The 27,996-nt window shown below is 45.3% G+C and overlaps 2 protein-coding genes across 4 annotated transcripts in view; one reads left to right on the forward strand and one right to left on the reverse strand.

Annotated features, from left to right (window-relative positions):
* The window catches only part of IL27RA (interleukin 27 receptor subunit alpha), an 818,781-nt gene that overhangs the window by 551,141 nt on the left and 239,644 nt on the right, over nucleotides 1–27,996 (reverse strand). The window lies entirely within an intron of this gene.
* Nucleotides 1,828–26,767, forward strand: KHSRP (KH-type splicing regulatory protein). 2 transcript variants are annotated; one of them, XM_083718925.1, is made up of 20 exons: nucleotides 1,828–2,107; nucleotides 11,904–12,000; nucleotides 12,299–12,337; nucleotides 12,620–12,665; nucleotides 13,243–13,292; nucleotides 14,362–14,433; nucleotides 14,958–15,015; nucleotides 15,949–16,120; nucleotides 16,371–16,469; nucleotides 17,551–17,649; nucleotides 17,849–17,951; nucleotides 18,513–18,613; nucleotides 19,502–19,643; nucleotides 20,006–20,166; nucleotides 20,285–20,400; nucleotides 21,503–21,591; nucleotides 21,967–22,164; nucleotides 23,100–23,177; nucleotides 23,383–23,543; nucleotides 26,029–26,767. In XM_083718925.1, exons 1-20 carry the CDS (start codon nucleotides 1,922–1,924, stop codon nucleotides 26,035–26,037), a joined length of 2,076 nt encoding a protein of 691 aa, XP_083575051.1. In that variant the 5' UTR covers nucleotides 1,828–1,921; the 3' UTR covers nucleotides 26,038–26,767. The 2 variants fall into 2 exon arrangements, with proteins under 2 accessions (XP_083575051.1, XP_083575052.1); XM_083718926.1 differs by having other exon boundaries at nucleotides 1,830–2,107; nucleotides 23,386–23,543.

Consider the following 27,996-nt stretch of genomic DNA (forward strand, 5'->3'; position numbering starts at 1 on the left):
ATTACTTCCGGGTTGCCACGGAGCGCAACTCGAAACGCACTCAACCTGAAGCTCATTCAACCCGAGGGATGACTGTAACTGGTTCTGTCCCGACTGGGCTAGACGACTGGAGCACTTCCAGAGACCTTCCAATCCTAGAAAGCAGGTCTAAGTTCACTGGACTCACAACTGTGCATGTGAGCACCATACTCATGCAGAGTACAGTGGTGCCCCGCAAGACGAATGCCTCGCAAGACGGAAAACCCGCTAGACGAAAGGGTTTTCCGTATTGGAGGTGCTTCGCAAAACGAATTTCCTATGGGCCTGCTTCCCAAGACAAAAATGTCTTGCGAGTTCCTGCGGGGTTTTTTTCCTTTCCACCCCCTTTTCCCCAAGCCGCTAAGCCGCTTATCAGCTGATCCGCTAAGCCCACTAAGCCGCTAATAGCGCTAATCCTCTAAGGGGCTTGCTTCGCAAGACGAAAAAACCGCAAGGCGAAGAGACTCACAGAATGGATTCTTCTCGTCTTACGAGGCACCACTGTATAAACAACACAGAAGCTTGCTGCGAAGCATAACCTCTTTTATTTCTAAAAGCTACTGCAAACTAAGACTACTGGCTTGCATGAGTGTTACAGCTGTCACTCAGCCATCTAATCACTACATAGATAACACACAGACTCCCCACAGAGTCAGGCAGGAGCGGAAGAAGCGAAGAGCAGTTTCCGCCCCCTCCTTTCTCAAAACACATCAGATCAGGAGATTCTCGCAATGGGGGAGGGGTGCGGGAAAATATCCCCAGTAAGACTAACGCGGCACCAGGCCTTTCATTAAAAACGTTGGTACACAAAACCCCGCGGGAACAAGGCCTCCTCCTTCACCTGCAGGTCGAAGGGAAGCAAGGAGGGCGTCCACCTTTCACGCCACCACGCAGGTCGTTCCAACGGTGTCCAGGAACAGCTCCTGGACTTCAGCGTCCTCGGCCAGCGCACAGCTCCTCCCGCGGAAGCCTGAAATCCGCTCGGCGCCTCCAGCCTGAGGGACGTTGGCCAGTGTCCCGCCCCTTCCGGCAATCGCTCCTGTCATTGTTATGGCAACCCCGAGGGAAGAGACCGGCTAGCTGCTTCCCGCCTCATTGGTCCAGCCTCGCGTCGATCATGCTGCACTTCCGCCCTACTGCAGCTCTCCGACCAATCGCCTCCAAGGGGGCGGGAAAGAAGCGGAAGTGGGGTCCCACCCCCCGCCTCCCCGTGCAAGGGCCTACGTGAGAAATCTGGATTTTTGTCCCTGCTTATTTTTGGCGGGCCGGCGGTGATGCGCACGTCGAACGCGATAATTCCCCCCCCCCCTGTTATTGTTGTTATTAAAGGACCCCTTAAGAAATGACGTAACCCCACGTTAGCCCCGCCCTTCCAAACGGTGAGGGGATTCAACCCCCAGCCTCTGAGGCAGAACCCGGTTGTCGCTTTGGCTGAAACCAGCGCATTCTGCCACATGACGTACTCTCCGTTTCTCCAATGGAGGGGCTTGAGGTTTAGCGACCTTGCCTCCCTGATTGGTCCAAGGACGGCTTCTCACCCCGCCCCTGCCATGCTCTAATAGGTCGCAAACCAAATATCACGCTCCTCCCCTCGCTTGCCACTCGAGGAGCACCCTGGCACTCAAGCTGCAGAGCCCGCCTCTTCTTAGCTTTTAATTGGCCGGGCGTTGAGGCCGCCTGTTTCCTTTTGTACCCACTGGCCCTTTGCCATGCCAGTCACCTGGAGCCCCTAAGCGATTGGTCCTCCGAGGAGAGGTCGGAGGGCAACGGGTTGTAGTCCCGCCTCGCGTTCCCAGCGTGCAGCGCGGACGTGTGTCTGTGAGTGTGTGGTGAGGGAGACGGGCAGAGTGCTCGGCCTGCTTCCCGTGTTGAGCCTTCGGTGCCCCGCTCCGTCTCCGCCGCCATGTCGGACTATAACGCCGGCGGGCCGCCGCCGCCCTCAGCTGGGCCGCCGGGCGCCGGTGGGGGAGCCGGGCCGCCCAACCAAGGGGGCGCCGGCGGGGCCGGCCAGGCCGGTGGAGCGGCGGGTCCCGGACCTGGCGGGATCCGCAAGGACGCCTTCGCCGACGCGGTCCAGCGCGCCCGGCAGGTGAGGGAGCTGAAGCGGACGGGGGAGGGCGGCCCGGCGGCGAGGGAGCGGGCAGCAGCGGGGCATCTCTCGCCTCCCTCCCTATCCTCACGGCAGGCCCCGGGGATGGCGATGCTGGAGAGCGACTCTCCACATGCAGCGGGGCTTGAGGAAGGACAGTCCTGAGGCAACGGAGCTCTCTCGGCCGTACCACTTCAGGTTAAAAGCGCGCGCGAGGAGTGGGGGGGGGTGTCAGTCCCTGCACGCAGAAAGGTAGCTGCACAGTTCTCTCCGGCACGTGCAGGACGCGTGGAGATGGTTCCCTCTTCTCTAAGGCGCGCTCAGGTGGAATGGCAGCGGGATGGATTTTACCCACAAGCGTTGCATTGTTACTGTACCACGCGTGGACCTTGATTGGGATTTCAGACGAGCTGTTTGAGGCGTGTTTTGAGATGATGGGCTTCTTGAGCTAAGGAGAGGTTGGGTGGCCATCTGGCATGTATGATCTAGTTGAGATTCTTGGGCCCTTTTAAAATATGTTTTTTGGGGGGTTGAGTTATTGGGTTGTTGTTTATTTTAATTAAGTACATTGTAGTTTTATATTATGATTTTATCCTATGAACCGTCCTGAGACCTGTGGGTGTAGGGCGGCATATAAATTCAAGAAATAATAAAATAGAAATTACTACAATTCTGATTCTATGATGTAGTCCAGAAAACTATGGAAAGGGCTGTACCATATTTCCTTCTGTAATGTTCATATTTTCTGCATACAGGTAGTTTGTGGGTGCTTGAAAGCAGTATGAAAATGAAATGAAAACTTGATGCTCTGTGGAAGAGTAGCAAGGTTGAATAAGGATAGCGCTTGCTGATATGTATTTACAAATAGTTAAGGCTTAATTTAAAGCCAGGCTCCAATCTCAATACAATGTCACTGTCTACCAGGAACTATTCCCTGTTTGGGTTTAGATTTCGGATGAAGGTTTCCAGTTCGGAGGGGAGTGTTTCTGAGATAGTTTCTGTGCATTTTGTCTTATGAATAAAGTTTGGTAAGTAGGGTAAAAGGTTGTTTATTTTAATTAAGTACATTGTAGTTTTATATTATGATTTTATCCTATGAACCGTCCTGAGACCTGTGGGTGTAGGGCGGCATATAAATTCAAGAAATAATAAAATAGAAATTACTACAATTCTGATTCTATGATGCAGTCCAGAAAACTATGGAAAGGGCTGTACCATATTTCCTTCTGTAATGTTCATATTTTCTGCATACAGGTAGTTTGTGGGTGCTTGAAAGCAGTATGAAAATGAAATGAAAACTTGATGCTCTGTGGAAGAGTAGCAAGGTTGAATAAGGATAGCGCTTGCTGATATGTATTTACAAATAGTTAAGGCTTAATTTAAAGCCAGGCTCCAATCTCAATACAATGTCACTGTCTACCAGGAACTATTCCCTGTTTGGGTTTAGATTTCGGATGAAGGTTTCCAGTTCGGAGGGGAGTGTTTCTGAGATAGTTTCTGTGCATTTTGTCTTATGAATAAAGTTTGGTAAGTAGGGTAAAAGGTTGTTCAGAATGGATAGTTTAGCTATTTGTCCATACTTTTTATCACTTTACTATCTTCCAAGTTGCTTGGGTGTTGGGAATATCTCATTATCATTAAAGTCCTTCGGGGGAAGGCTACCCTACTTATCTGGGGAGCCTCATGGCTGTATAGGATTTGAACTCAGTCCCCTTTTCTAATATCTGGTTTCCCTATGAGATTTTCTTTTGTTTTGTTCATCATTCAGTCTGGAGATATGAAACTGCTAAGCAAAGCTGAGGTTGCTGCACACAGTATTTGATTTATTCTTCTGAAATGACTTGTAAGCAGGCTGTAGGAGAGAGATTTCCTTTTAGAAGCATCCTGTAGCGAAGGGCTATGTAAATAGGAAATTTGGGTTTCTTTTGTTTCAATCCTGAAACTTTCTTTGGTATGAGAAAATGCCATTCAGTTTTAAAAGCTAAATGAAAAATCAGCTACCTGAAATGTAATGGCGCCATTTCTTTTAAGCATTCCGTCATAGAGTGTTATCATCATTAGCTAGTGAGCTGTTCTACATTTCAGCAGTGTTTTCTTAGAAATCAAAGTATTCAAGAAGAAAAGTTGAAAACTGATTAGGCCCTGGTATGATTTTCATGCCATGAACTATTTATTTGTCACCGTTGGAACACATTACAGAGTGGAAAAGGCCTGAAATAGTTTTGTTCATCAAATTTGTTGCACTTGTCCATGACAGGGGGGCGGGGGAAGTTTGTCTAAAAGTAGGATTTCTGTACTGCCCTTCACCTGAGGATCACAGGACAGCTTACAGTATAAAAACACAAAAAATGTAACATAATAACAAAACAACAAACCATTCTCCCTGCCCAAATTTAAAAGGCCATAGATTATTTAATCTGCCCAAGGCCTGGGTGAAGAGGAATGTTTTTGCCTGGTGCCTAACTATATGTAATAATCCCTGGGAGCATTCCACACATGGGGAGCCACTGCAGAAAAGGGCTGCTCTTGTGTTGCTGTCCTCTGGACTTCTAATGGAGGAAGCACATGAAGAAGGGACTCGGGTGATGATTGCAGGGTCCAGGTCTATGCATATGCGGAGAGGCAGTCCTTGAGATAGTGTGGTCCTGAGCCATTTAGGACTATACATCAAAACCAACATTTTGAACTGGACTTGGAAATTAATTGATAACCAGTGCAGTCAAGCCGGGATTGGTTTTATATGTTTAAACTGTCTTGCCTCGGTGAGCAACCTTGCTGCTGAATTCTGCACCACCTGAACCTCTTCAGAGGCAGACCCTTGTACAATGTGTTGCAGTAATCTAACCTAGAGGTTACTAAAAAGGTAAAGGACCCTGATAGTTAAGTGCAGTCGTGAATGACTTGGGTTGCGGCGCTCGTCTTGCTTTACTGGCTGAGGAAGCCAGCCTTTGTCTGGGTCAAGTGGACAGCAAAACTAAGGCGCTTCTGGTGAAACCAGAGCAGCGCATGGAAACACCATTTACTTTCCCGTCGGAGCAGTACCTATTTATTTACTTGCAGCACTTTGACGTACTTTCAAACTGCTAGGTTGGCAGGAGCTGGGACCAAGCAACGGGAGCTCACCCCGTCACGGGGATTTGAACTGCCAACCTTCCAATCAGCAAGCCCTAGGCTTAGTGGCTTAGACCACAGCATCACCTGCGTCCCTTAGAGGTTGCTAGGGCTGGGCAATATATTGATATAGTGTCTGAAGCCAGTTTGAAATCTACCGGTATGTCATGATATCACTTTCAGAATTTTTTACCTTGCAATATATCATGAATCGCATGTGCGCGCGCGCGCGCTGTGCTGTGCAAAAACCACAATGTGGGAAAAACCATGAAGCCAGCCAATGCCTCTACATAGCTCCACCCTTAATTCATATAGAGTGATACATCAGTGTATAGTGATGTTTAGCTGGTTGAAAACCACATATCGCCCAGCCTTAGAGGTTACCAGAACATAGTGTCCATATCGGGGCAACGGCTAGGCACAGCCAGAGCTGATGGAAGGAACTCCATGCCACAAAGACCACCTGAGCCTCAAGCAACAGCAATGGATCCAGAAGTACCCCCAAGCTACATACCAGGTCCTTCAGAGGGAGCGTAACCCCATCAAGAGCAGGCCACCTCCCAGCCATCTGTCTTACCTGGACTGAACTCCAGTTTGTTGGCCCTCATCCAGCCCATTACTGAGGCTAGATAACTGTTCAGCGCATCCACTGCCACAGCTGCAGATGTAAATGAGAAGTAGAGCTCTGTGTCATAGACTTGACTATTGAACATATTTTTAAAGCAATTTTTAAGCATTCTGCTTTTTATGATCTATTTTTCTTGGGAAATTCTCTGTTCTCCTAAACGCAACATGAACTTAAAGGGTTTGACATTTCTATGTAGCTAGAACTTGTGTGTCAAGGAGAAGAGGTCTTATTTTTAGGAAGTCGTGCAGGGATAACATATACTAGTATAAATCTCTTAGGGCTATGAGCCATATATTTGCCTGCTTTTGTTGAAGTGAGAGACATTGACCATCACAGATGCCTTTCTGCTGCTTCCAGCATTCCCTTATTCCGAATAGGATTCCTTGCAAGAAAAGGGAAAAGTTGACAGATATAGCCTCCAGTGATTGAATAAAAGACTTGCTCACCAGGTCCTGACATAGCACTGATAGTTCTATTCTATACTGTGATGTTTTGGTGTTTATTTTAGATATTCCCTGATACAAATTCAGGGGAAATTAATTTTTGTATTACAGTACTTTTGCAAGTGGCTTGATGAAATCCAAATTCTCAGAACCTTGGGGTTTTTGTTTTTTGAAAAAAAGAATATTCACTATATTTATTGATGAGGTCCAGTAAGTATACTTTTACATAACCAGGAAACCCTTACCTGGTTTGCACTTCAGTCTAAGCCCAGCGAACCCATCCCTTAGCACAACCATTTTACTCCTACTTTGTTGTTTTTGCGGCTGCAAAACAAAATAAACCTGGACTTCTTGTTTAGAAACGATGTTTCCCCTTCCACTACCCCCCCCCCCCCGCTGCTGGGGCATTTATTGTCAGATTTGATGGGTGGTTTTGTTTGTTCCTGCTAATCAACAGAATCACTGCAACCCTTTCCTTACAGTATCAGTTTTGAAGTTTTAAGTAGGCTGCTGACTTCCTTGTTTCAGATTCTTTGTCCTCTGGATACCCTTTGTTCAGTCAACTTATTTCCACAGCTAGTCCGTTTTAGGAATTCGACACAGTTTTTGTCTTTGGAGCCCTGTGTTAGTAGTATTAGACTTGCTGTACTTCAGATTAGATAAAATTGATAGTTTGGTGTGTTTTTTTAATTTTAAATTCTCTGTTTCTTTGAAATAACTGTTAATATGAAGTTTGTGTATAAGCATTCTAGTCCAACAGTTATCTGTAATTCCTCCTTCCCATAGATTCAGCTGGTTAAGACAATCCTGCTAAACCTCAAATAGCCATCCAAACCCAGCACTCCTGTGATTCTTGCTTATTTTTCTGGTTTGTTAACCAGCACTAGAATTCCCTGGTTCTTGCCTAATACAAAACAAGATCTTCACTGTGAAACTGGAGTGCAATAGAGGGCAAGGTAAAATTGTTTTAAGTGATTGTGCAAATCAGGTCATTCGCCAAGTTCTAAAATTTGTGACACTTACCTTTGTAATGTCAATAAAATTGACCATTTTTGATACAGCAAAATCTATCCTTCACTTGTTATTTCTTATATTTTATTCATACACTTTTTCTTGGTTTTTCTTTATCTTTATGAAAATGACAAGTTCTATGCTTGTTCATTTTCACACCTGCAGTCAAAACTTACAGGTTCTTTCTGCAATTCAAGCACTTTTTACAAAATTAAAATAGTTTTTATATTTCAAATCAGTAGTGTTCCCTTCCACTTTAGACCAATTATATTGGCTAAAAACAGTTTCCTGGTGGTCCTTGCAATTTTAAGCCCCAGGTTTCTGTTGAAATTACTACTTTGTCTATCTGTCTCCTAATCTATTATTATAGCTTTATTGCATACATTAGATAGTAAACCTTACTATCTAGAATACTATAGACATAAGAAATAAGCACCCTTAAGAAATAAAGTCTTTTGTAGTCATTTTTCTTTATAATTGATTACCTTATGTTTTCTCTAATAAATATTATCTACCTATACTTTCCTTTAAAGCAAAATTAAACCCAATACTTTCTCGAACCACTGTTCATAAAGTCAGCTAATAAGCCTACCGTATTTTTCGCACCATAGGATGCACCGGCCAATAGAACGCACCTTGTTTTAGAGGGGGAGAACAAGAAAAAAAAATTCTCCCCCTCTCTGCCCAGCGCCCCTTCAGCGAAGTGGCAGGAGGCGCTGTGCAGAGAGGGGGAGAATTTTGCCCCTCTAACTGCGTTCAGTCACCTTCAGGCGGCTACCTTGGAAGCCTGGAGAGCGAGAAGGGTCGGTGCGCACCGACCCCTCTCGCTCTCCAGGCTTCAGGTTCCTTTCGACTTGCTCTTTGGGGCTGGTGGGGGGAAGCCCACCACCAGCCCCAAAGAGCAGGTCGGGGAGCAGCGGAGAGGCTGTTGCCATAGTCGCGCGTCACCTCTCCAGCTGGGAGAGGGTCGCGGGGCTATGACTTCTTTAGCCCCGCATGCGCTCTCCCAGCTGGAGAGGTGGCGCGCGGCAAAAGAGGCTCCAGTCAGGAGAGGGTTGCGGGACTATGGCGTCTTTGCTCCATAGGACGCACACACATTTCCCCTTCATTTTTGAAGGGGAAAAAGTGTGTCCTATAGAGCGAAAAATACGGTATATTAGCCACTGATTTATGTCTCTTGATAAACTAAAAATAAAGCTCCAAGTAACATCTAGCATGTCCTTCCACACTTTTTGTCCACTTGTTCAATGAGGCTTGTGCTCAAGTAAACGTGTGTAAAATTGCAACTTTTAATGACATCTCCCTCAAATACAAGGCCTTACTGCCTCCCATAGTCATGGTTTGATTTCTGTGTTGTTTTTTCACATACAAAATGTAAACAACTGTTTCAGTAATACTTCATTTCAGTAGCATGTTGAACATTAAATAATAAGCTAGAAGCTCAAAACATCTGCTGAAAGTGTATAGAGATAAATTAGCCAAGCCCTAAAAAATAGCAGAAGTAATACTAAAATTGAGGTACGCAAAAATACATTTGCAGTACCCCCAGCCAAAATGGAAGCAGCTCAAGTTATCCTCAGAGCGTCTTCATTTCATCTTCCAAGTAGTGACCTCTTAATCTCTGGACTTCCATTTTAAATGAAAACACACTTGCAGATCTTGAGATCTGTGGTTTGTATCCAGCAAACTCATCTTGTTAAGTGCAAGGATTTCAACCTGCACATTTAGATGACTCCCCCCCCCCCCATTCCCAAGTGTTCTGAGGATTCCTCTAACCTTCTGGAGCAGATATGGAGGGGTGGATGAGAGGGGGATGAAGTCCTGCTGTGCGGGTAGAAATCCTTTTGCTAAAGGGAAGACTTTACCAGTTGCTAGCATGCTAGCAACCACAGGAAGGGAAGTGCTTTGGTGCTCAGGTCCTGCTTTCCTACAGACATTTGGTTGACTACTGTGAGAACAGGATGCTGGACTAGATGGGTCATTGGCCTGATCCAGCGGGCTCTATTAAAAACATGCAACACATGACTTCATTCGATATGATCCTCAATCTGCTTTCTTATCAAATATTCACCCAATTTCCAGATCCTCTACTTCCTTTTTTATTTCCATTGAGTAACTAATAAGAAGTGATGAGCAATCTGAAAAAGTCTTCATTCCTGTTTTACAAGTTTCTGATACTACATAACAATGCTTTACAATGTTTGAATACAAAAAAAATCAATCAGTCCTCTGGTGTGGCTTAAAATCAATGGTGTAGATTTATAATTTGGGGTTCAACCACCACCCAAACTCAACTGAACTCAACTTTTCTAAAGTCTGTTCAGAGAGATTTGGCAAAATATTGGAGGACTTAGTGATTTTGGGACTTCTGTAACTTGGAAATCCGTTGTACATTAAAGTCACTCACTGGAATGATTTATATTCTGATAAAAAGCTAACAATCATGGTACCAATCTTGTTTGGTTGTTGGGTATATAAATATGCACCTGCCCCTTCTCTGAAACCTCTTTGGTGCCATGATTGTATTAGTCATGTCCTCCTGATTGGTCCTATTCTGTTCAAACTTCTCTTGACCTTCAAATGCTTTCCATCCACTTGCTCTTATTTAGTAAGTTAACTCTTCTCCCTCTCCATGGCCCTTGTTACCCCCTTTCTGCTCTCGTATTCATCCTTCATAAACCCAATCTATGTTGCCACTCTCTGCCATGAGAACTCTTTACCGTCAGGCATCCCCCTGTCTTCCCCCAATACTTTCCCCTCAATTCTTGTCTGTTACCTACATTATAGCCCTGGGTGCAGAGTCTGTGCCTCTTTATTTGATATAAGTATACCAACTAATTCTATGTGTAGCATCTAGAGAGGACCAGTATTGGCATCCCCATCACTGAATTTCCATTTCTATAGGCCTTACTGTAGCAACTTTCAGGAGAGGCTGGTTCAGAGAGCTGCAGGCAGGCATACTTGGCCATAGTGAAGAACAGGTGTGGCCAACCTTTGGGCTTCTGTACATTTAAGGGTTGTGCAAAGGCGTGAATTTTAGGAGATGTAGAGGTGTCACAGTACTGCAAGTATGGAAAACCTGCCCTGCCATAATTCTCTCTTCCTTATTGTTAAAAGTATTGGGAGTTCTAAAGAGGAACGGAAGCCATTCCTGGCAGGGAATCAGTGCAAGTTTAGGCTTTACAGTGAGCTGGTGTGAAGGTCAAGTTCTAGAAGGAATTGGGACTCATTGGGGACAAGCTGTTGGCTCCTACATTTGAGTATTGCTGATATGTTTTGTGGTGCAGAAGTAGAGTGGTATCTGATGGCTAAAAATGTTGATGCTTTTCTTTGGAAGTTACGTATTCGGCAAGCTGAAAATCTGAAAGCTACTTTTGTTTCATGGATGTAAAACGTAGCAAGATAACTTTGTGATGGGGCAAAATACTAAGTAGAGTTGCCATAACGAAGTTGCCTTTTTAGTTGTACGTAAAAATTATTCTTGAAAGAAAATATAAATGTGGAAATACTTAGAATTTAAATGTTGTTAACCACAGTTTTTGCAAAGAGTTAGGATAGACAGCTACATCATTACAAGATACAGTTGTACCTCAGAACTCGAAAGTAATCCGTTCCGGAAGACCATTCGTCTTCTGAAACGTTCGAGTTCCAAGGCATGGCTTCCGATTGGCCAACAGATAGGTTTTTGCACAGTGGAAGCAATATTCTGAGGAACGTTAAAAAACCAGAGCACTTCCAGGTTTTCGGCATTTGGGAGCCAAAACATTCGAGAACAGAACCGTTCGAGTTCCGAGGTACCACTGTGGTACAAGACTAGCCTGTGCTTTAAGAGGGCTTTTAAAACTCCTGTGTGCCAAGGAAGGCATGAGAAAAAAATACCAAGGTGATCATGTTGTCATTTTATCATAAGCAAAAGTGCTACTGTTCTGATGAGAAAGTCAAAGTTACACAAAGCCAGTTGAAAGTCAACTTCTAGCCAGGCACCTAGCAGAATGGTGTGTCAGAGCCAGATCTTAGAGAGAATAACTTGTATAGTCAATGTCACCACTGAGAAAGCTGCACTCCTTGTGAGTGCCTGCTGAATGGCACCCAGGGTAAGACTTCATGTGTTGAACGGCATCATGTGGGTCACATACAAAAGAATGCTGTCTTTGAGATACCCCATTCACAAATGATTTAGGGCTTAAAGGTTAAAATCAGTACTTTTATGTTAAGCCCAGAACAAGCAATCAGATCACACAAAATTAGAGTAACATTCATCAATTGTCTTACTGCCAGTCCATCAACCAGTGAAAAATGCTGCTGCCAGTTTAATTTTCAGAACACTTATTAAAAGCAACACCACACTGAGAGTATGACAGTAGTCTAAATAGGAGGTAACTAGTGAATGAATTACCATGGTGAGATTTAATGGCTTGCCATTTTTATATATATATAGACCACTTTGGGCTTAGGAAAAGCACAGTCATGTGCCATGTGTTGCAATGTATACTTAATGACTTGATGTTCCTGGGTTTTTGAAATGATTGTGTATTAAACAACTTGCTCTTGGTTCTTTTGATAAGATTTCGGGAAGACTAACTAGTGTCTATTCTACTTTCAGATAGCAGCTAAAATTGGGGGGGACACAGCCACAACAGTGAACAACACTACACCTGACTTTGGATTTGGTGGTCAGAAGAGACAACTGGAGGATGGAGGTATGTGAGACTGACCCTAGTGGGACACAGTAAATTAAACTCGCAATACTTCATGTAGAACTCTGGATTCTTAGGAGTGTGAAGTACACACACACACACACCTTGCTAAAGGTCATGCAGTTGTGTTAGTATGCCTGAATATGAATGTGTTGTTGATATAGTTATCAGAGCTCGTGAAGTTTCCATAATATTCCTTCCATGTAGCTGCAATCTTGGCTGTTAGTTTTGAAAGCTTGAAGAGAGGAGAGACGGTCTTTTAATTTTTGAAAGAGGTGACTATTTATTTTTATTTTGACAGACCAGCCAGAGAGCAAGAAAATGGCTCCCCAGCCAGAACGTAAGTATACTTTATTATTAAAGACTTGTAGAATAATGTGTGTTAACGACGCGGAAATTCTATTCATATTTATTTTCATATTGATACTGAAAAGTGGGAGGACATGTAAGCTAACTCTTTTGGTGGGGAGAGTTCTATGGGATTAGGAAGGTCAGCTTTGCATTTTAAAAACAGGACCTTTTAAAAAACAGCCACAGCAGCAGACTGGGAAACACAGTGACTGATTTATAGTTTACCTTCAAGAATGTGGATTCATAACCATACCCTTGCTTTGCTTTCCAGCCATGCCACCACCCCCTCAGCTTGGACCGATCCATCCTCCTCCCAGGTAAATTAGCTTTGTGCCTCTTTTTTTTTCTCTCCACATAGGCTTGAGCTGGAAAGGTTAAATCAATGCTAAAAGCATTCAGCTTGTGAGTTCAGGTTGACTGCAAGGGGGCAGCATTTCAGTACCCCCAAAGAGAAAAGGCTGCTTTTGTTGGGTGAGGTTGGCATCCAGATTTGTGAGTGATGTCCCACTAAAAGACCAGTCACTCCCAAGCACTTGCGTGCCTTGGTAGGTAGTGAAAGGTTGTGCTGGTTGGCCATTTCTTAGATACTCACATTCTTGTGTAGCTTCTGGTTTTGTAGCTATAGTTTGTGAAGCCTGTGTCTGAGCCTTGTGGGCAGATGCTGGGCTACTTAGTTTGCAGCAGCTTCTGCCAGGTTGCATGGGTGCATTTTGCACGGGTGCATGGTGATTTCCTCAGAGCAGTGCCTAATTGCTCAGCCACCTTCCTGTCTGCCCTCCCAGGAGGAGGAGGAAAGCTCTCCGTTTTTGCTTCTTGATGGATGCTGGTAAACACCAGCTCCATTTCTGTAACCCTCCCACTCCTTACTTTAAGCTGCCAAACTTTCCCTTGCAGGTCTACAGTGACTGAAGAGTACAGAGTACCTGATGGCATGGTGGGACTCAGTGAGTATTAGACAGAGAGGGCAGAAATCTGCTGTTGCCGTAGTTGAAAGACTGTCACTTTACCTTTACTAACCGGTGCCTTCTTGATTTTTCAATGCCTGTTGGCTGAGCTTTCCACAGGGAAGGCTCAGACAGGCTGGTTTGTTTTGTGACCCTTCTGTGTGTCTTTCCTGAGAGATGTCAAGTGTTTGAGTTGACCCTGTGTGCTTCAAGCTGTGTATGGTACGTAGCTCCAAATATGTGGGGTGGGTGTTCTGCTCAATAAAGTGCTCTGGCAAGCCTTCAGTTTAATTAAATTGGTAGGAGCTGGTTGCTGAGGACAACTTGAGGCTGGTGTCATATGAGCACTTTCCATGCGTAGCAAGACTTTTGTGAGTTGAGCAGCAACACAGATTTGCCCTGGACACTTCTGAGGCTCAGGATGGGAGTGCTGCAGTGAAAAGAGTTCCTTTTTTGGATTGCTTTTGGCATTTGCTTTGGATTCATCAACTTTCTGTGAGTGATCCTGACTAAGGTAGAAGGCCCTTCATTGGCCTTTACCAGAAGGAATGGTGGCTGCAAAACACTGCCTGAAGCAGAGTTTTATCTTAAGTAGGGAAGGATTGCTTCTCAGAAGGCATTTTTGTTTACAAGCCCTGGTTTTAAATTGGCTTGGCATTCAAGCTCTGAAGGCTAGCAGAGAAATTGGTTGAAACCTGAGCGGTAAGGTTCTCATTGACCTCTAGTTCTTGTAGGCTATTACACCTCTTGTGGCATCATGAGACCCTGGAGTTCTTTCTTTCATGTTTGTGTGAACTTTGTTTAGGAGGAGCAGTTCTGTCATCCTTCACTTATATGTCATATAAACAGCGAAACTTGATTGGATTACGTCTCCTCTTAGCTACTGTCCCCAATGCACATATGCACACAACCCTTCATGCGGTTGTATTTACTGTTAGAAGATCCTTTCCATCTCTTGTGGAGAGGAGAGAGGGAAACCTGTGTTGTCTTCAAGCCTCCCTCTTAGGATGATGACAACTGCTTTTATCTCAGGCTTGAGTTTCTTAATACCCCTCTCCTTACTTTGCAGTCATAGGAAGAGGTGGGGAACAGATCAACAAAATACAGCAGGACTCTGGATGCAAAGTACAGATCTCTCCAGGTAGGTGTGAGAATTGCATGGGGTGTAACTTCCAGCATATGGAGCTGCAGATGTTGGCTGTTCCTTTTGAAGCCTATAATCGTGGCAGCAAGTAACTCAATGGATATAATTGTGGTAAAGAATGTAGTTCAGGAGACAAAGTGTCTTCTGAATATGCTAATACACTCTGCTAGAAAATAGGAGGGAGGAATCTTGTTGAGGCAGCATGAATACAGTATTCTCACAAGGCAAATGGTATTTTCTAGCTTATGGTAAGTTAACTTTGTTTGAGTGTGGAACCATTTCAGTTGCTAGGTTTACAGGAGTCTTCACCATTTTCAGTCCTTGTACTACCTGTTGACTGATCAGCATTTTCATTATAGAGAAGTTGCCCTTAATAATGTTGTGCCTGTGTGTGAAAGACCTACTCTTTCAATGCCAATTCCTTCATACCCTGTGGATGATACATGATTTGGAGGAGGGATCAAACTCTGAGGAAATGTGTTGTGGAGATGTCTCCTGATGGCCTTTATTTCCTCCTCTAGACAGTGGAGGAATGCCAGAGCGAAGTGTGTCTCTGACAGGATCACCAGAATCTGTGCAGTGAGTAGCCTCTTGTCCTTTGTCAATATGTTACGTATTTCAAAAACATAAGGGGGGGGAGACAGGGTGTGCCAAAAGAATCCAGCCTCCAGGTGGCATAGCTAAGGACTGTGGCAGAGGTGCAGGGCATAACAATCAGGAAAACAATTGGGCCTTCTTAGTAACAATACCCAAATTGTGGCAGTTCCCCCTGAAAGCAGTTGAATTGGCCCCTTCTCTCAAGGTAAGGAGGGCAGCAAAGACTTTTTTATTTCACTGTGCCTTTAATCTGTTTTTGACCTCCATCTGTGATGGGGTATTTTAAAACTGATCCAGTTTTATGCCTCTCTCTTGCTGATTTAACAGATGTATTTGCTTTTACCTCATTGTTTTTATTGTATTTTTACTTTAGAAGCTGCCTTGTTGTCTCAAAACATGGTAGAAAATTTCAAGAATTAAAAAAACAAAACTTGGCAGGACTTTGTATCTCAGCACACAAAAGCCATTTCATTGTGATGCGCTTTTTATGTTCCATGTGGGGAAGCATCTGAGCTCGGAACATGTCTGGTTTGACTGACATTGGTGGGTGGGGCTAAAAACTTACTGAGATTTGCAGTTGTGGCACCACTGTACCTGGCAGACAAGCAGGATTTTTCCTGTTGGTCTTATGAATGACATAACATTGTATAGACACAAAATGCAATGTCATTAAATCGGTCATTACTATCCAGAGCAAATATAAAGTGCTTGTATTCGCAACTTGAGCTGGTTAGGTTACCTGTTGTGTGATGTTGTGGAATCAGCACAACAGCAACACTGAACTACAGGTGATTTGAGAACGAAGAACACTGCTGTGAGTTCCATTTCATGTTATAGTACCTTCATAATGAAAGAATAGAGGCGGTAAGCCCTGTCACTCACCGTCATGTTGTTTGTCATTCCACCTCTTTGCAGGAAGGCAAAAATGATGCTTGATGATATCGTGTCTCGAGGACGTGGTGGGCCACCTGGTCAGTTCCACGATAATGCCAATGGGCAGAATGGTACAGTGCAGGAAATCATGATTCCAGCTGGGAAAGCAGGCCTGGTGATTGGCAAGGGAGGGGAGACCATTAAGCAGTTGCAGGTGAGGGCTATGCTGTGCTCCCAGCCCAATTCCTTGCATCAGAGCTGGTGCTTGCCCTCTTTTTACTCGCCTCCTTTCTTGCTTACAGCACTTGGTTTCTCTGGCCTCTTGGGGCAAGGATGGTTTCTTGGACTGGAGCCTCCTGAAATTCAAATTGATCTTAGTTTAGGTCCTGTCCAAGGAGGCAGGGCTTGCAAGAATTCTGCACAGTTGTGTAACCCGCTTGACCTCTCGCTTTCTGCCAATGTAGGAACGAGCTGGAGTGAAAATGATTTTAATTCAAGACGGTTCACAAAACACAAATGTAGACAAGCCCCTTCGGATAATTGGTGATCCTTACAAAGTACAAGTAAGCATTTTGAATAAAAGCCGAAGAGGTGAAATTTCTTGTTTTGCAATAAGTTAATTAACTTGTTTTTCTATTTAGTAACAATGATCAACAATCTCTTTTGTTTAAGTAACAAAAAAATCCCAATGAAATGTTATGTTAAAGTTATCGTTTTTCTGTTTGAGTGATCAGTTTACCATGTTGGTGGTGTTTAAATAGTTAGATACCCAACCGTACTCTCATCATTGTGAAAATGGCTGCATACTCTCAGTTCAGACTCATGCACCGGTGGTTTCTTGCCGTGACTATTGCAGCCTTCCTTTTAGACTTGCCTTGTTATACTTTGGTCCCCTCACTCATCCCCAAAGGTAAAGGTAAAGGTAAAGGTACCCCTGCCCGTACGGGCCAGTCTTGACAGACTCTGGGGTTGTGCGCCCATCTCACTCAAGAGGCCAGGGGCCAGCGCTGTCCGAAGACACTTCCGGGTCACGTGGCCAGTGTGACATCGCTGCTCTGGCGAGCCAGAGCTGCACACGGAAACGCCGTTTACCTTCCCGCTAGAAAGCGGTCCCTATTTATCTACTTGCACCCGAGGGTGCTTTCGAACTGCTAGGTTGGCAGGCGCTGGGACCGAGCAACGGGAGCGCACCCCGCCGCGGGGATTTGAACCGCCGACCTTTCGATCGGCAAGCCCTAGGCGCTGAGGCTTTTACCCACAGCGCCACCCGCGTCCCCTCATCCCCAAAACTCTGCTGCAAAAGTCGTTCATCTCTCTCCTTCATACCACATGATGTGCTTTCTTGAATCCCTGCTGTAGTTTCCCATCAGTGTATGATGCTACCTTTATACTGAGTTGCTAGTACAGCCATAAACTGGGTTACTTGAACTGAGACCTTTAACTAGCTACCCCAAAGTTTGCTCTTGCTGCACTGCGCTGCAGTGATAGTGACTAAACCGCCCAGCCTCAAATCCAGGTATTCACAAGTAAAAAAAGGACTTCTTCCTTGCCTTGGCAATTCTCGTGCCACATTTACCTTGGGAGAAATACTCTTGAGAGAGGTTCCCAAATAATTCCAACATTAATGTTTGTGCTTCTTTGCAGCAAGCCTGTGAAATGGTAATGGACATCTTACGAGAACGGGACCAGGGAGGCTTTGGTGACCGAAATGAATACGGTTCCAGGATTGGTGGAGGAATAGATGTAAGGACATTGGCTTGGATTTGTTGGGACAGAGGGGCATAATTTATAGTATGACATTTTGTGCTCGTCTCTCTCCGCCCGCCCACCCCCCTCTTGTCTCTGTATTGATACTCACACTTGTCCAGTCCTAACATTTCTTAGAAATTTGAACTGCTCTTACCTGCCCTTGATTCTGCTTGCCATTTTCTTGCTTGCTCAGGTCCCTGTGCCCAGGCATTCTGTTGGTGTGGTTATTGGGCGTAGTGGTGAGATGATTAAGAAAATACAAAATGACGCTGGAGTTCGGATACAGTTCAAGCAAGGTCAGAAGACTAAATCTCTTCCCTTTCATGATCTGTCTTCATTCAGCTTGCTGAAACATCAGGCCTATTGAATGTTCTATGGCTTTTCTCCCTATACTATTTATCACCTATTTATCAGATCTTTTACCTGCTCTCCACAAGTTTTTGTCCCTGTTGTAATTATGTTCTACAAAACACTTTTGAAAATCACAAAGTGAAATCTTTTCCCAGAGAGATCCCAGATTTAAGGGTTTACACAATCAAAGATCCATATGGGCTTGGTGTATTCAAATCTTGGCATGGCTTGTAGTACCCATTTCCTGAAGGGCCGTGTTGCCTGTTTTGTGTGTGTGGGTTCTCTAGGCTTCTTTGTGTGAACTGTGTGTGTTCTCCTTCCACAGAACTGGAGTGGCATATTGCTGCAGAGGGGAGAAGGTATTAAGGAAGCTAAATGGACGCTTGTCTCTCTCTTTTGAGAGCTTATGCTGTTGCTGCACCAAGTGGCTCATGAGCTAGTGGACTGGTTCTGAAACTAATTGAATGTGGAACCTAATGAAGTTCCCTGTTTGGTTTGCATTTTAGATGATGGGACAGGTCCTGAGAAGATTGCCCACATCATGGGTCCCCCTGACAGATGTGAGCACGCCGCCAGGATTATCAATGAGCTTCTCCAGAGTCTCCGGGTATGAAATGCTGTTACCTTGACCCTCAAAGCCTTGGTCCAGCATGTCTCATCTTGTGTACACAAGAGTTGTCTTGAATACGTTTGTCAAGTAGTTTGAAAATCTTTTCAGTCATGTTTTGCTAATAAGGTGCTAGAGCTCCTCAATATCATCCCACTGAGAACTTGACTCTGGTTGTCTTACCAGCCCAAGGTAGAAATCACACCGAAAAAGTAGATGTTGCTATTTCTCTTCAGCAGACTTTCATGCTTAACCTTCAGGGGAGCCCTTTTCATGTTGACTTAATTGTCAAGGATCCCCAGCGTGTTTGACACATTATTCTGTGGCATGTTGGTGGTGGCAGGTGCAGTGGTAGCCAGGCCACACTGAAGCCGAGTGCATCCCAAAATGCATTCAATGCATCTCTGTAGCTTCACTTTGCAGCGAAAAACTGTTGATGGTGGGCAAAGTGTCCTTCAAGGAAGTGTGCCATGAATGGCCTTCTCATTCAGGAACCCCTGATGAACTTTGGCTCCCTATATTCCGTATTTTTTGCTCTATAAGACTCCCTTTTTCCCTCCTAAAAAGTAAGGGGAAATGTGTTTGCGTCCTATGGAGCGAATGCAGGCTGCGCAGCTATCCCAGAAGCCAGAACAGCAAGAGGGATTGCTGCTTTCACTGCGAACCGATCCCTCTTGCTGTTCTGGCTTCTGAGATTCAGAATATTTTTGTTCTTGTTTTCCTCTTCCAAAAATGAGGTGCGTCTTGTGGTCTGGTGCGTCTTAATAGAGCGGAAAATACGGTAGTTTGGAGGCCACTGCAGAGTCAGCATTACAGATGCACCCACTAACCACAGAATGTTTCCTGTTTCCTTTTCCCATGAAGATGAATTGTGTTTCTGTCTTGCAGAGTGGCCCACCAGGTCCCCCAGGCTCAGGAATGCCTCCTGGAGGCAGAGGCAGAGGCAGGGGGCAGGGTAATTGGGGGCCCCCTGGAGGAGAGATGACATTCTCTATCCCCACTCATAAGTGCGGACTGGTTATTGGCAGAGGTAAGTGAGGTGGTATAATAAGAATAATATTTATACCCTGTCATCGGGCTGGGTTTCCCCAGCCACTCTGAGCAGCATCAAACATTAAAATTTTCACTAAACAGGGCTGCCTTCAGATGTCTTCTAAAAGTCGGGTAGTTGTTTATTCCCCTGACATCTGATGGGAGGGCGTTCCACAGGGCGGGCGTCACCACCGAGAAGGCCTTCTGCCTGGTTCCCTGTAACCTCACTTCTTGCAGTGAGGGAACCGCCAGAAGGCCCTCGGAGGTGGACCTCAGTGTCCAGGTTGAACGATGGGGGTGGAGACGCTCCTTCAGGTACCAGTCACGTCCTGAGGTGTTACTTCCACGTTCTCTTTTCAGGTGGAGAAAACGTAAAGGCTATCAATCAGCAGACGGGAGCCTTTGTAGAAATATCTCGGCAGCTACCGCCCAATGGAGACCCCAACTTCAAACTGTTCATCATCCGGGGATCACCTCAACAAATTGACCATGCCAAGCAGCTCATTGAAGAGAAGATTGAGGTATTTGCCTGCCCTTCACTTGTGGCAGGCCTCCCAGCTGGGAGCGAGCTGGGAATGTTAGTGACTGTGTTCTGGATGTGGCAGTTTCCACTTCAGGGATTATTCATCTCTTCCTTAGGGTCCCCTCTGTCCAGTTGGACCAGGACCTGGGCCTGGTGGACCTCCTGGACCGGCTCCAATGGGCCCCTTCAACCCAGGGCCTTTTAATCAAGGGCCACCTAGTGCCCCCCCTCAGTAAGTACTAAGACTGCTCGAGTGTGCCTCCCTTTCGGGCCATTTTGCCTTCGACGCCCCTTTCAATCTTCCCAGACATTAAAATCTACACTCGCTGTCTTGGAGAGACGCTTGTGTACTGCCCAGTGTGATGTGCCCAAAAGTTGTGGGGGAAATGATGAGCTGAGACTGAATGTCTCTGAAGTCCCTACCCCAATTTGGGGTTTTTTCGAGGTTTATGCAAACAGGGCGAAAAAATGTTACCTTCAAGACACACTGCAGTACACTGTCACTTTCTTGACCAAACACTTAGAGAGGGGGCATGGATCCACATAGTTTATGCAGAAATAAGTTTTGGGTTTGGTTTTGGGCGTGTTCCTTGCTGCTGCTACCCTCATTGGCATCTTCCACCTTGAAACTGAAAACCATGTGACAGTGTACTACAGCACTTAGAAGGCATTTGGTACCAAGAAAGTGGTACCAGGGCAATCTGGTAGGGAAACAAAACCATTGCAGAGTTAGAGGGCTCTGCTGTCGTTGCTTGGTGCTGTTGCAGGACTAAAACTTGTGCTTTCAAAAGCTAATATATCAGATAAGACTTGCTTCTTCTTTGGGAAGTTAGAATAGACTGTCTCTCGGCCATTGGCAGGTGCTCACTGTGATGCATTGCCCCTGGATAAGATTTGCTCTTAATGCAGTGCAGCTCCCTTGTATACCTATTTCATAAAGGAGATTGGGCTGGATCTGGGGTGTCTTGCTACAGGGATTAGGAACCTGTCACCTTGCATTTTGCATCATCACTGGCCATACTGGCTGATGCTGATGAGCATTGGAGTACAGCAACACCTTCCCTCTCCCTGCCTTATTACCTTTTAAAAAATGAAGGTGCTCCAGTTTCCCTGTTCAGTTCCTTTTGGGGGAATTCAATGTTGCGCTGTGTTGAACGTACAACAGGGGTTCAGCTGACAAGACTCAATAGGTGAATCCCACCCTTTGTATTCTCCAGTGACTTCCTGGAGCAATTTGATTTGCTGCTCAGCAGGTTCCAGATTTCTGAATCCTGAGTCTAGAGGGTTGCTTAGTGTAAATATTGCCAGTGACCTTTTCCCTCCTCTTATTTCAGTCCTGGGGGGCCACCACCTCCACAGTACCCACCTCAAGGCTGGGGGAATGCCTATCCACAGTGGCAGCCTCCTGCTCCTCATGACCCAAGTAAGTATTTGTATACCAGCCCTCAAGAGTCAATTGTCAGAATATACAATGCAGTGGTACCTCGGTTTTCAAGCATCTCGGAAGCCAAACATTTCAGGTTTTCAAACGCCGAAAACCCGGAAGTAAATGCTTCCATTTTCGAACACACCTCGGAGGTCAAACAGCTTCCGCTGCATGTTCCTCCCCCCCCTCCATTGACTTTACAGACTGCCCTTAGCACCTCGGTTGTCGAAAGTTTCAGAAGTCAAACATCTTCTGGAACGGATTACGTTTGACAACTGAGGTACCACTGTACTGTTGCACATTTAAGGTTTGCAGGGGGATGAGGGAGAGTGGCTGGAAGCATTCAGGTTTTTTGTGCTGTCTCCTGCCCAGGTAAAGCGGCGGCGGCGGCAGACCCCAACGCTGCCTGGGCAGCCTATTACTCGCACTACTACCAGCAGCCCCCGGGCCCAGTTCCAGGAGCACCGCCTGCCCCCACGGCGCCACCAGTGCAAGGAGAGCCCCCCCAACCGCCCCCCACCGGACAGTCAGACTACACTAAAGCATGGGAGGAGTATTACAAAAAACTAGGTAATTGACGATCCAGATCCTTAACCTCTTTTGATAGGAGTAATTTAATGGTATTATTACAAGGGCTGCAGAAAGCAACTTGATTGAGAAACTACGCTGAATTCCTTCCAGTCTCCCCTGACGAATAAATAACATACTGACTCAAAATGCTTCAGCATTTGTTTTCTGTTCCTGTTAAACTATTTCTGCATTTTGATTTGTGAACGTCATGGGGGTTGGTGCCCCTTAGGGATGGCCCATTCAAATCCAGGCATGAATGACTGACTTAATTGGAAGGCCCTCTTAGGTTGATTCCTCAAGCCAGTACAAGTTTTGCCAACTGCTACTTAATTTCGAGATTTTTGACCATGAACAAACAAAATTTAGGCAAATTATGGTTAGGTTAAGTCAGCATGGCAACACTATCAACAGCAGTACCATTTGGGGACCATTTTTCAAAGCAAGTTTGCTTTGTTCTTTGTAATGGTTCCCTATGAGGAATTTTTCATCTTGGTATTTAGCTTGAATCTCTTAAATCTACTGCAGGGAAGAAAGAGCTGAAGCCTTTGAGATGCTGAGAGTCACAAGGCAGTTTGGCTGCGGGTTCTTCCACTCTTCTGACTTAGGAGTCTTGTCAATGAACTTTCTTCGGTTTTGGGGGTGGGATTGTTATGGGTCAGGGGTCTATGAATGTGCTCCCTAAGGTAATCATACCTCCCACTTCTGGAGAGAATGACAAGCTCTACACTGTACTTCAGAAGTGCTCCATGCTCCTCTAAAGTTCAGCACGTTGTGAGCCAAGACATTGCTTCTCCCTCATTGGTCCTAGTGACTGCTCTTAGTAGTCGGTGTCACTGTAAACCTTTTAGAATCTGAATCCTGTAAGTGAGGTGGATCTTGAGTAGTTGAAAGCTTTGCATGACCAGGGTCCTGTTGTCGTTTGACACTGCCTACAGGCCAGCAGCCCCAGCAGCCTGGAGCTCCACCACAGCAGGACTACACAAAAGCCTGGGAAGAGTATTATAAGAAGCAAGGTGAGTTAAGGGTCTGAGATTCCTTGGAGGATGTGTCCTATAGCACTTCTGTCAGGCTGGGTTTGGAGTTACCTCCCTTGAGTGTCTTAAGGTCGCAGCCCTATACGCATTTATCTGGGAGTAAGTCTCACTGAGCCGAGTGGGGCTTGCTTCTAAGCCGGCATGCCTCGGATTGCACAGTTAGTCCCTCTTTTCTTTTTGGAAGCAGCTCAAGTAGCTACTGGGGCAGGGCCAACGGCACCGCCAGGACCTCAACCAGACTACAGTGCAGCCTGGGCAGAATACTACAGACAACAAGCTGCGTACTATGGACAGACGCCTGGCGCTGGTGGCCCAGTGCCACCACCCACACAGCAGGGACAGCAGGTGAGTTGCAGAACTACAGCCAGGGTGGCCTTTCTGCTTCAGAACAGGTATCTGGCTCCGGACTGGGCTCCACACACTTTCTACAAACTCCTGTGAGACATTTTGAGATGTAATCCTTTTTTAAGTTTGGGGTGCCTAGCTTATCAGTTCTTCCCTCCTGTCCAAACCAGCTGCCTGCCACGCCTTTTTAAGGTCTAATCCTCGAGGCTTTTCAGAGAAGACGTTGAAATGCCTCAAATGTTTTTCTTAAATCTGGAGTGAGAGATCCAGGTTTGTTTGTTTTTTTCATCCCAATAGCAGAAGCAGTGTCAGTTTGGGAAGTATTATTGCCAGTTCAAAGAGGGGTTAGAGTATTCCAGATGAACAAGCCTCCAAAATCCTTGCCCTCAAATATGTGAGGTGAAACGTGCTAGCATCACCCACATCTAAGAGTTTTCTGCTCCATAATTAACAGCAGCAGTATCTGTCCACCTTCAATAGTGGAAATTTCCTTCCTGGCTTCATTTTTTATTCCAAACATTGATTTCTTCAACCCCAGTGTCAAAAGACTAAGCCATATTTCTTCAGTCAAAAGTCCTGCAAAACTTCCTTCAGTCAAACACTTTCAGACTGGGTTCAGTCCAAGACAGACACCAAAAAAAGGATGGTTCTCATGTAGCCGCCTCAAAGTTAAGACTAACATGCAAGCTATATGCTTGCGAGCAACATCAGGGTGCATCTGAGGTTAACCCAAATCCATTTGAGAGCCCAGGCTCTATTGTCACCTAATAAGGCACCCATATAATTTACATGGGACGCGGGTGGCACTGTGGGTTAAACCACAGAGTCTAGGACTTGCCGATCAGAAGGTCGGCGGTTCGAATCCCCGCAATGGGGTGAGCTCCCGTTGCTTGGTCCCTGCTCCTGCCAACCTAGCAGTTCGAAAGCACATCAAAGTGCAAGTAGATAAATAGGTACCGCTCCGGCGGGAAGGTAAACGGCATTTCCATGCGCTGCTCTGGTTTGCCAGAAGTGGCTTAGTCATGCTGGCCACATGACCTGGAAGCTGTCTGCAGACAAACGCCAGCTCCCTCGGCCAGTAAAGCGAGATGAGCGCCGCAACCCCAGAGTCGGTCATGACTGGACCTAATGGTCAGGGGTCCCTTTACCTTTACCTATAATTTACATGCTGCTCTAATTGGGGTATTTTTAATGCCAAAGTTCCAACAAACAAACAAGGTACAAGAAGTTGGTGAACAGAAATAATGTACAAATAAACCCTCTTTTCCTAATGGGGAGGATCTCTGTTTGGGAGCGGATGACCAGGAGCCTCTTGGTGAGTATTGTGTTAAGTTTTTAGTACAAGGTGTTGTAAAATACTGTCTGAGCTTTAAGGGACTAGGAGGGGGGACACAGAAATAATACTCATTTTGGGGAGAATTTAAGAAAATCTAATGAACACATGTGGAACATGAGCCATATCTACAAGTTGAGTGTTGAGCAATCTCCAGCCCATGATACGCTTTAGTCTTTCTTTGAAACACCTGATTCCATCTGGTATGAGCGAGAAAAGCATACGCTGAACACATGCAGCCTGAATTACATGTTAAGCAAAGTTAGCTGTGTTGACTTCATAAAGATAATTCTGTCCCTACTAGTCATTGGTAGAGAGGCAAGGAGCATTTGCCACCATAAAATCTAGAAACCTGTAGTTATAACCAAAGGAGAACTTGTTAGGACTCTTCATTTTGTGTCTGACATGTCTCCAGAAGACTAGTTCCCAAACAGGTATCCTCCCAACTAGCAAAAGAGAACTGGTTTGTTGAATATTTCTGCTCACCAACCCCCTTGACCTCAAACTCTGCAGCGTGATTATGGAATCCAGAGCACAGAGTCCCTGATAAGTTTCATCTAGCTGTTCCTTTAGTGACTGGCACTTCTCCAAAAGCAGGGAGACAGTTTTGTCAGTGGCTGGACAAATGAGTTTATACAAATGAAGTCTGATTGTGGGGTTTGTACAGATCTTAGTAGATCAAGTATTTGAGCTTTTACACAGCACGCCAAGTAACAGAGCATGCAGCCATCTGTATGACTGGGCAGGTTCATGGGTGGGGATGAACACAGAGCACATCCAGGGCAGTAAGGTTTAATTTAGGTTCCAGGTTGTCAGAGTTACAACATCTGCTACCATTAGGACCAGAGAATTGTAAAACTGGGAACAGGGCTCTGGGGTAGGAAAAAGTTACGCACTACTAATAGTCCAAAAATAGGTAAGGGTATACACATTCAGCAGATACTGTCGCCTTTTCTGTGTGCTGTTTTTGTTTCTGCTATTGTATAACAAATACTAAATAAAATTCAAGTTTTTAAAAAGGCAGCAACTGCGTTCCAGATAGCCAAATTCTGTACCTGAGTCCATGGAATACACATCCTTGCGGTTGCCCCTCTTGCCTCCTGCTTCAAGCTTCAGTAACAGGTTCCCATCATGTTTTTCTCCTTTCAACAGGCTCAGTGAGTTGAATGTGAACCTCCCCATCTCTGAGAACCTTTTGTTTTGGAAAGAGGTGGCTGCTGCAGGAAGTGACAGGGTGGGAAGGGAGCTGGCCTGTTGCTCTGATTGCTGGGTTTCTCCTGGGAATCTCAGCTACGCCGCCTTCAAGTCTCTCTTAAAATAAATCCAGATCTCCAAACCCCTAATGTTGAGCCAGCAGCTGTAGAAGATAGCCGACTAAAACCGCCGCCGCCAGACCCTATCCTGCCTGACACACACCTCAGTTTTCAGGGTAACACTTCCTCTTTTCTTTCTGTTTCGTTTTAAAAAATAAACTTTACAAGGAAAAGTCACTCTGCTTTTTAGTTAGAGTTGGAACATTCCTCGGACAAAGGTGTTGGTGTTTCAGACAAACCCTGCCCTGGCCCTCCATTTCTCCACTGCTGGGACTGATCTGTCGTGTTTTTTGTCTGTTCAAGAGGAGATTGAAACAAGAAATTGTATGCTCAATTTTTACTTTTTACCGCTCGTTTTTAACTTCACAAATAAATGATAACAAAACATCCCCCCGTGTCTGCTGGGTGGTGTCTGTTTTTCTCTCTCTGTCCATAGGGTTTTTTGAAGCTGATGTTTGTTCACAATATAGCTGTTGTAAAAGCCTGATAATGGTCATGAATTAAGAGCTTCCTGTGTTTTTATAGTTTGAGCAGGCATTTGTGCATTTTTGTTGAATAAAATGCTTTTTTGTTTTAAAGTCTCTGATGCAACCGTGTGTGTTTCAAAAGGTAGGGCCCCAGAGAGCTGTTCTAGCTTCACCACAAGAGCCCTGGGAATGAGAAGCAGGTTCCGACCTTTGGATGATACTGAGCTGGGGAACAGGGGAAAGCTGCCTCTCCGGGGAGCTTTTCAGTAGACTAAGCTTTGGTTTGGTTTTGGGGACTCCTGCAAGTTCAGTTCATTTGGCGAATCATCTCTTGACAGTTTGAAAATAACATTAGTCTTCTACAGTGGTACCTCGGGTTACATACGCTTCAGGTTATATACACTTCAGGTTACAGACTCCGCTAACCCAGAAATAGTGCTTCAGGTTAAGAACTTTGCTTCAGGATAAGAACAGAAATCTTGCTCTGGCGGCACGGCAGCAGCAGGAGGCCCCATTAGCTAAAGTGGTGCTCCAGATTAAGAACAGTTTCAGGTTAAGTACGGACCTCCAGAACGAATTAAGTACTTAACCTGAGGTACCACTGTACTTGGATTTACAAATATGGGGGGGGGGGGAGTGCAGTGTTACACAATCGAAATTTCTGGAAGACTGCACCAGCTGCTGGAACCCTTAGCTGCTTCAGCCACCTAGAATAGATCATGTCTCATCGTTTTGTGACTTGATGACACTCAGCTGCGTTACTTAAGATTTTCTGCTGGATCTGAATGTCTTGACTGACACGAACACGAAACAACATCTCCTTGAGCTGTTTTGTGACCTGCCAAAAACATGGCTGGAGCATAAATGCTGCAGATGAACTCTGGGACCCAGAGTTCTGGCTCCAGAGGCTGATGCAGTAGATTTGAAGACCCAACTATTATGCTCAGGTCTCCCAGGGTTGAACCAGTGCAAAACACTTGTTTGTATTTGGATGCAATGGTTCTCTTATTCTTCTGTGCCAGGTTATACAAAGGGGAAATGGGGAGGATTGTGGTAAGTGCCGCTGATGGCTTCTGTTCTGCTGAGCTGCTTGCTATTCCTACCCTCCCATACATCCTCACTTGTAGGCTGTGTAAGAGATCCTTTGTTGCAGGAGTGAGCACTCAGTGCCAAAAAGCACTACATAGGCTTTTGGATAGCCATGTGTCCGTCCACCCACCCCTTTATAATTCCCTCTTCACATATATTTCCTTTTACAACTTTCAAAAGGAAATATATGTGGAGAAGGAATCTCTATTAAAGGGGGAGATGGACGGACACATGGCTACATGACAGGAAAT

The sequence above is a fragment of the Podarcis gaigeae genome (genome assembly GCF_964106915.1).
Source record: "Podarcis gaigeae genome assembly, chromosome: 17".
Taxonomy (NCBI): Eukaryota; Metazoa; Chordata; class Lepidosauria; order Squamata; family Lacertidae; genus Podarcis; species Podarcis gaigeae.

Bases quoted from the DNA above. Each gene is read 5' to 3' on its own strand.
- KHSRP (XM_083718925.1), top strand. From the start codon at position 1,922: ATGTCGGACTATAACGCCGGCGGGCCGCCGCCGCCCTCAGCTGGGCCG. The intron at 18,614-19,501 runs GTATGAAATGCT...TCTGTCTTGCAG, and splicing joins AGCTTCTCCAGAGTCTCCGG to AGTGGCCCACCAGGTCCCCC. The intron at 20,167-20,284 runs GTATTTGCCTGC...TCTCTTCCTTAG, and splicing joins TCATTGAAGAGAAGATTGAG to GGTCCCCTCTGTCCAGTTGG.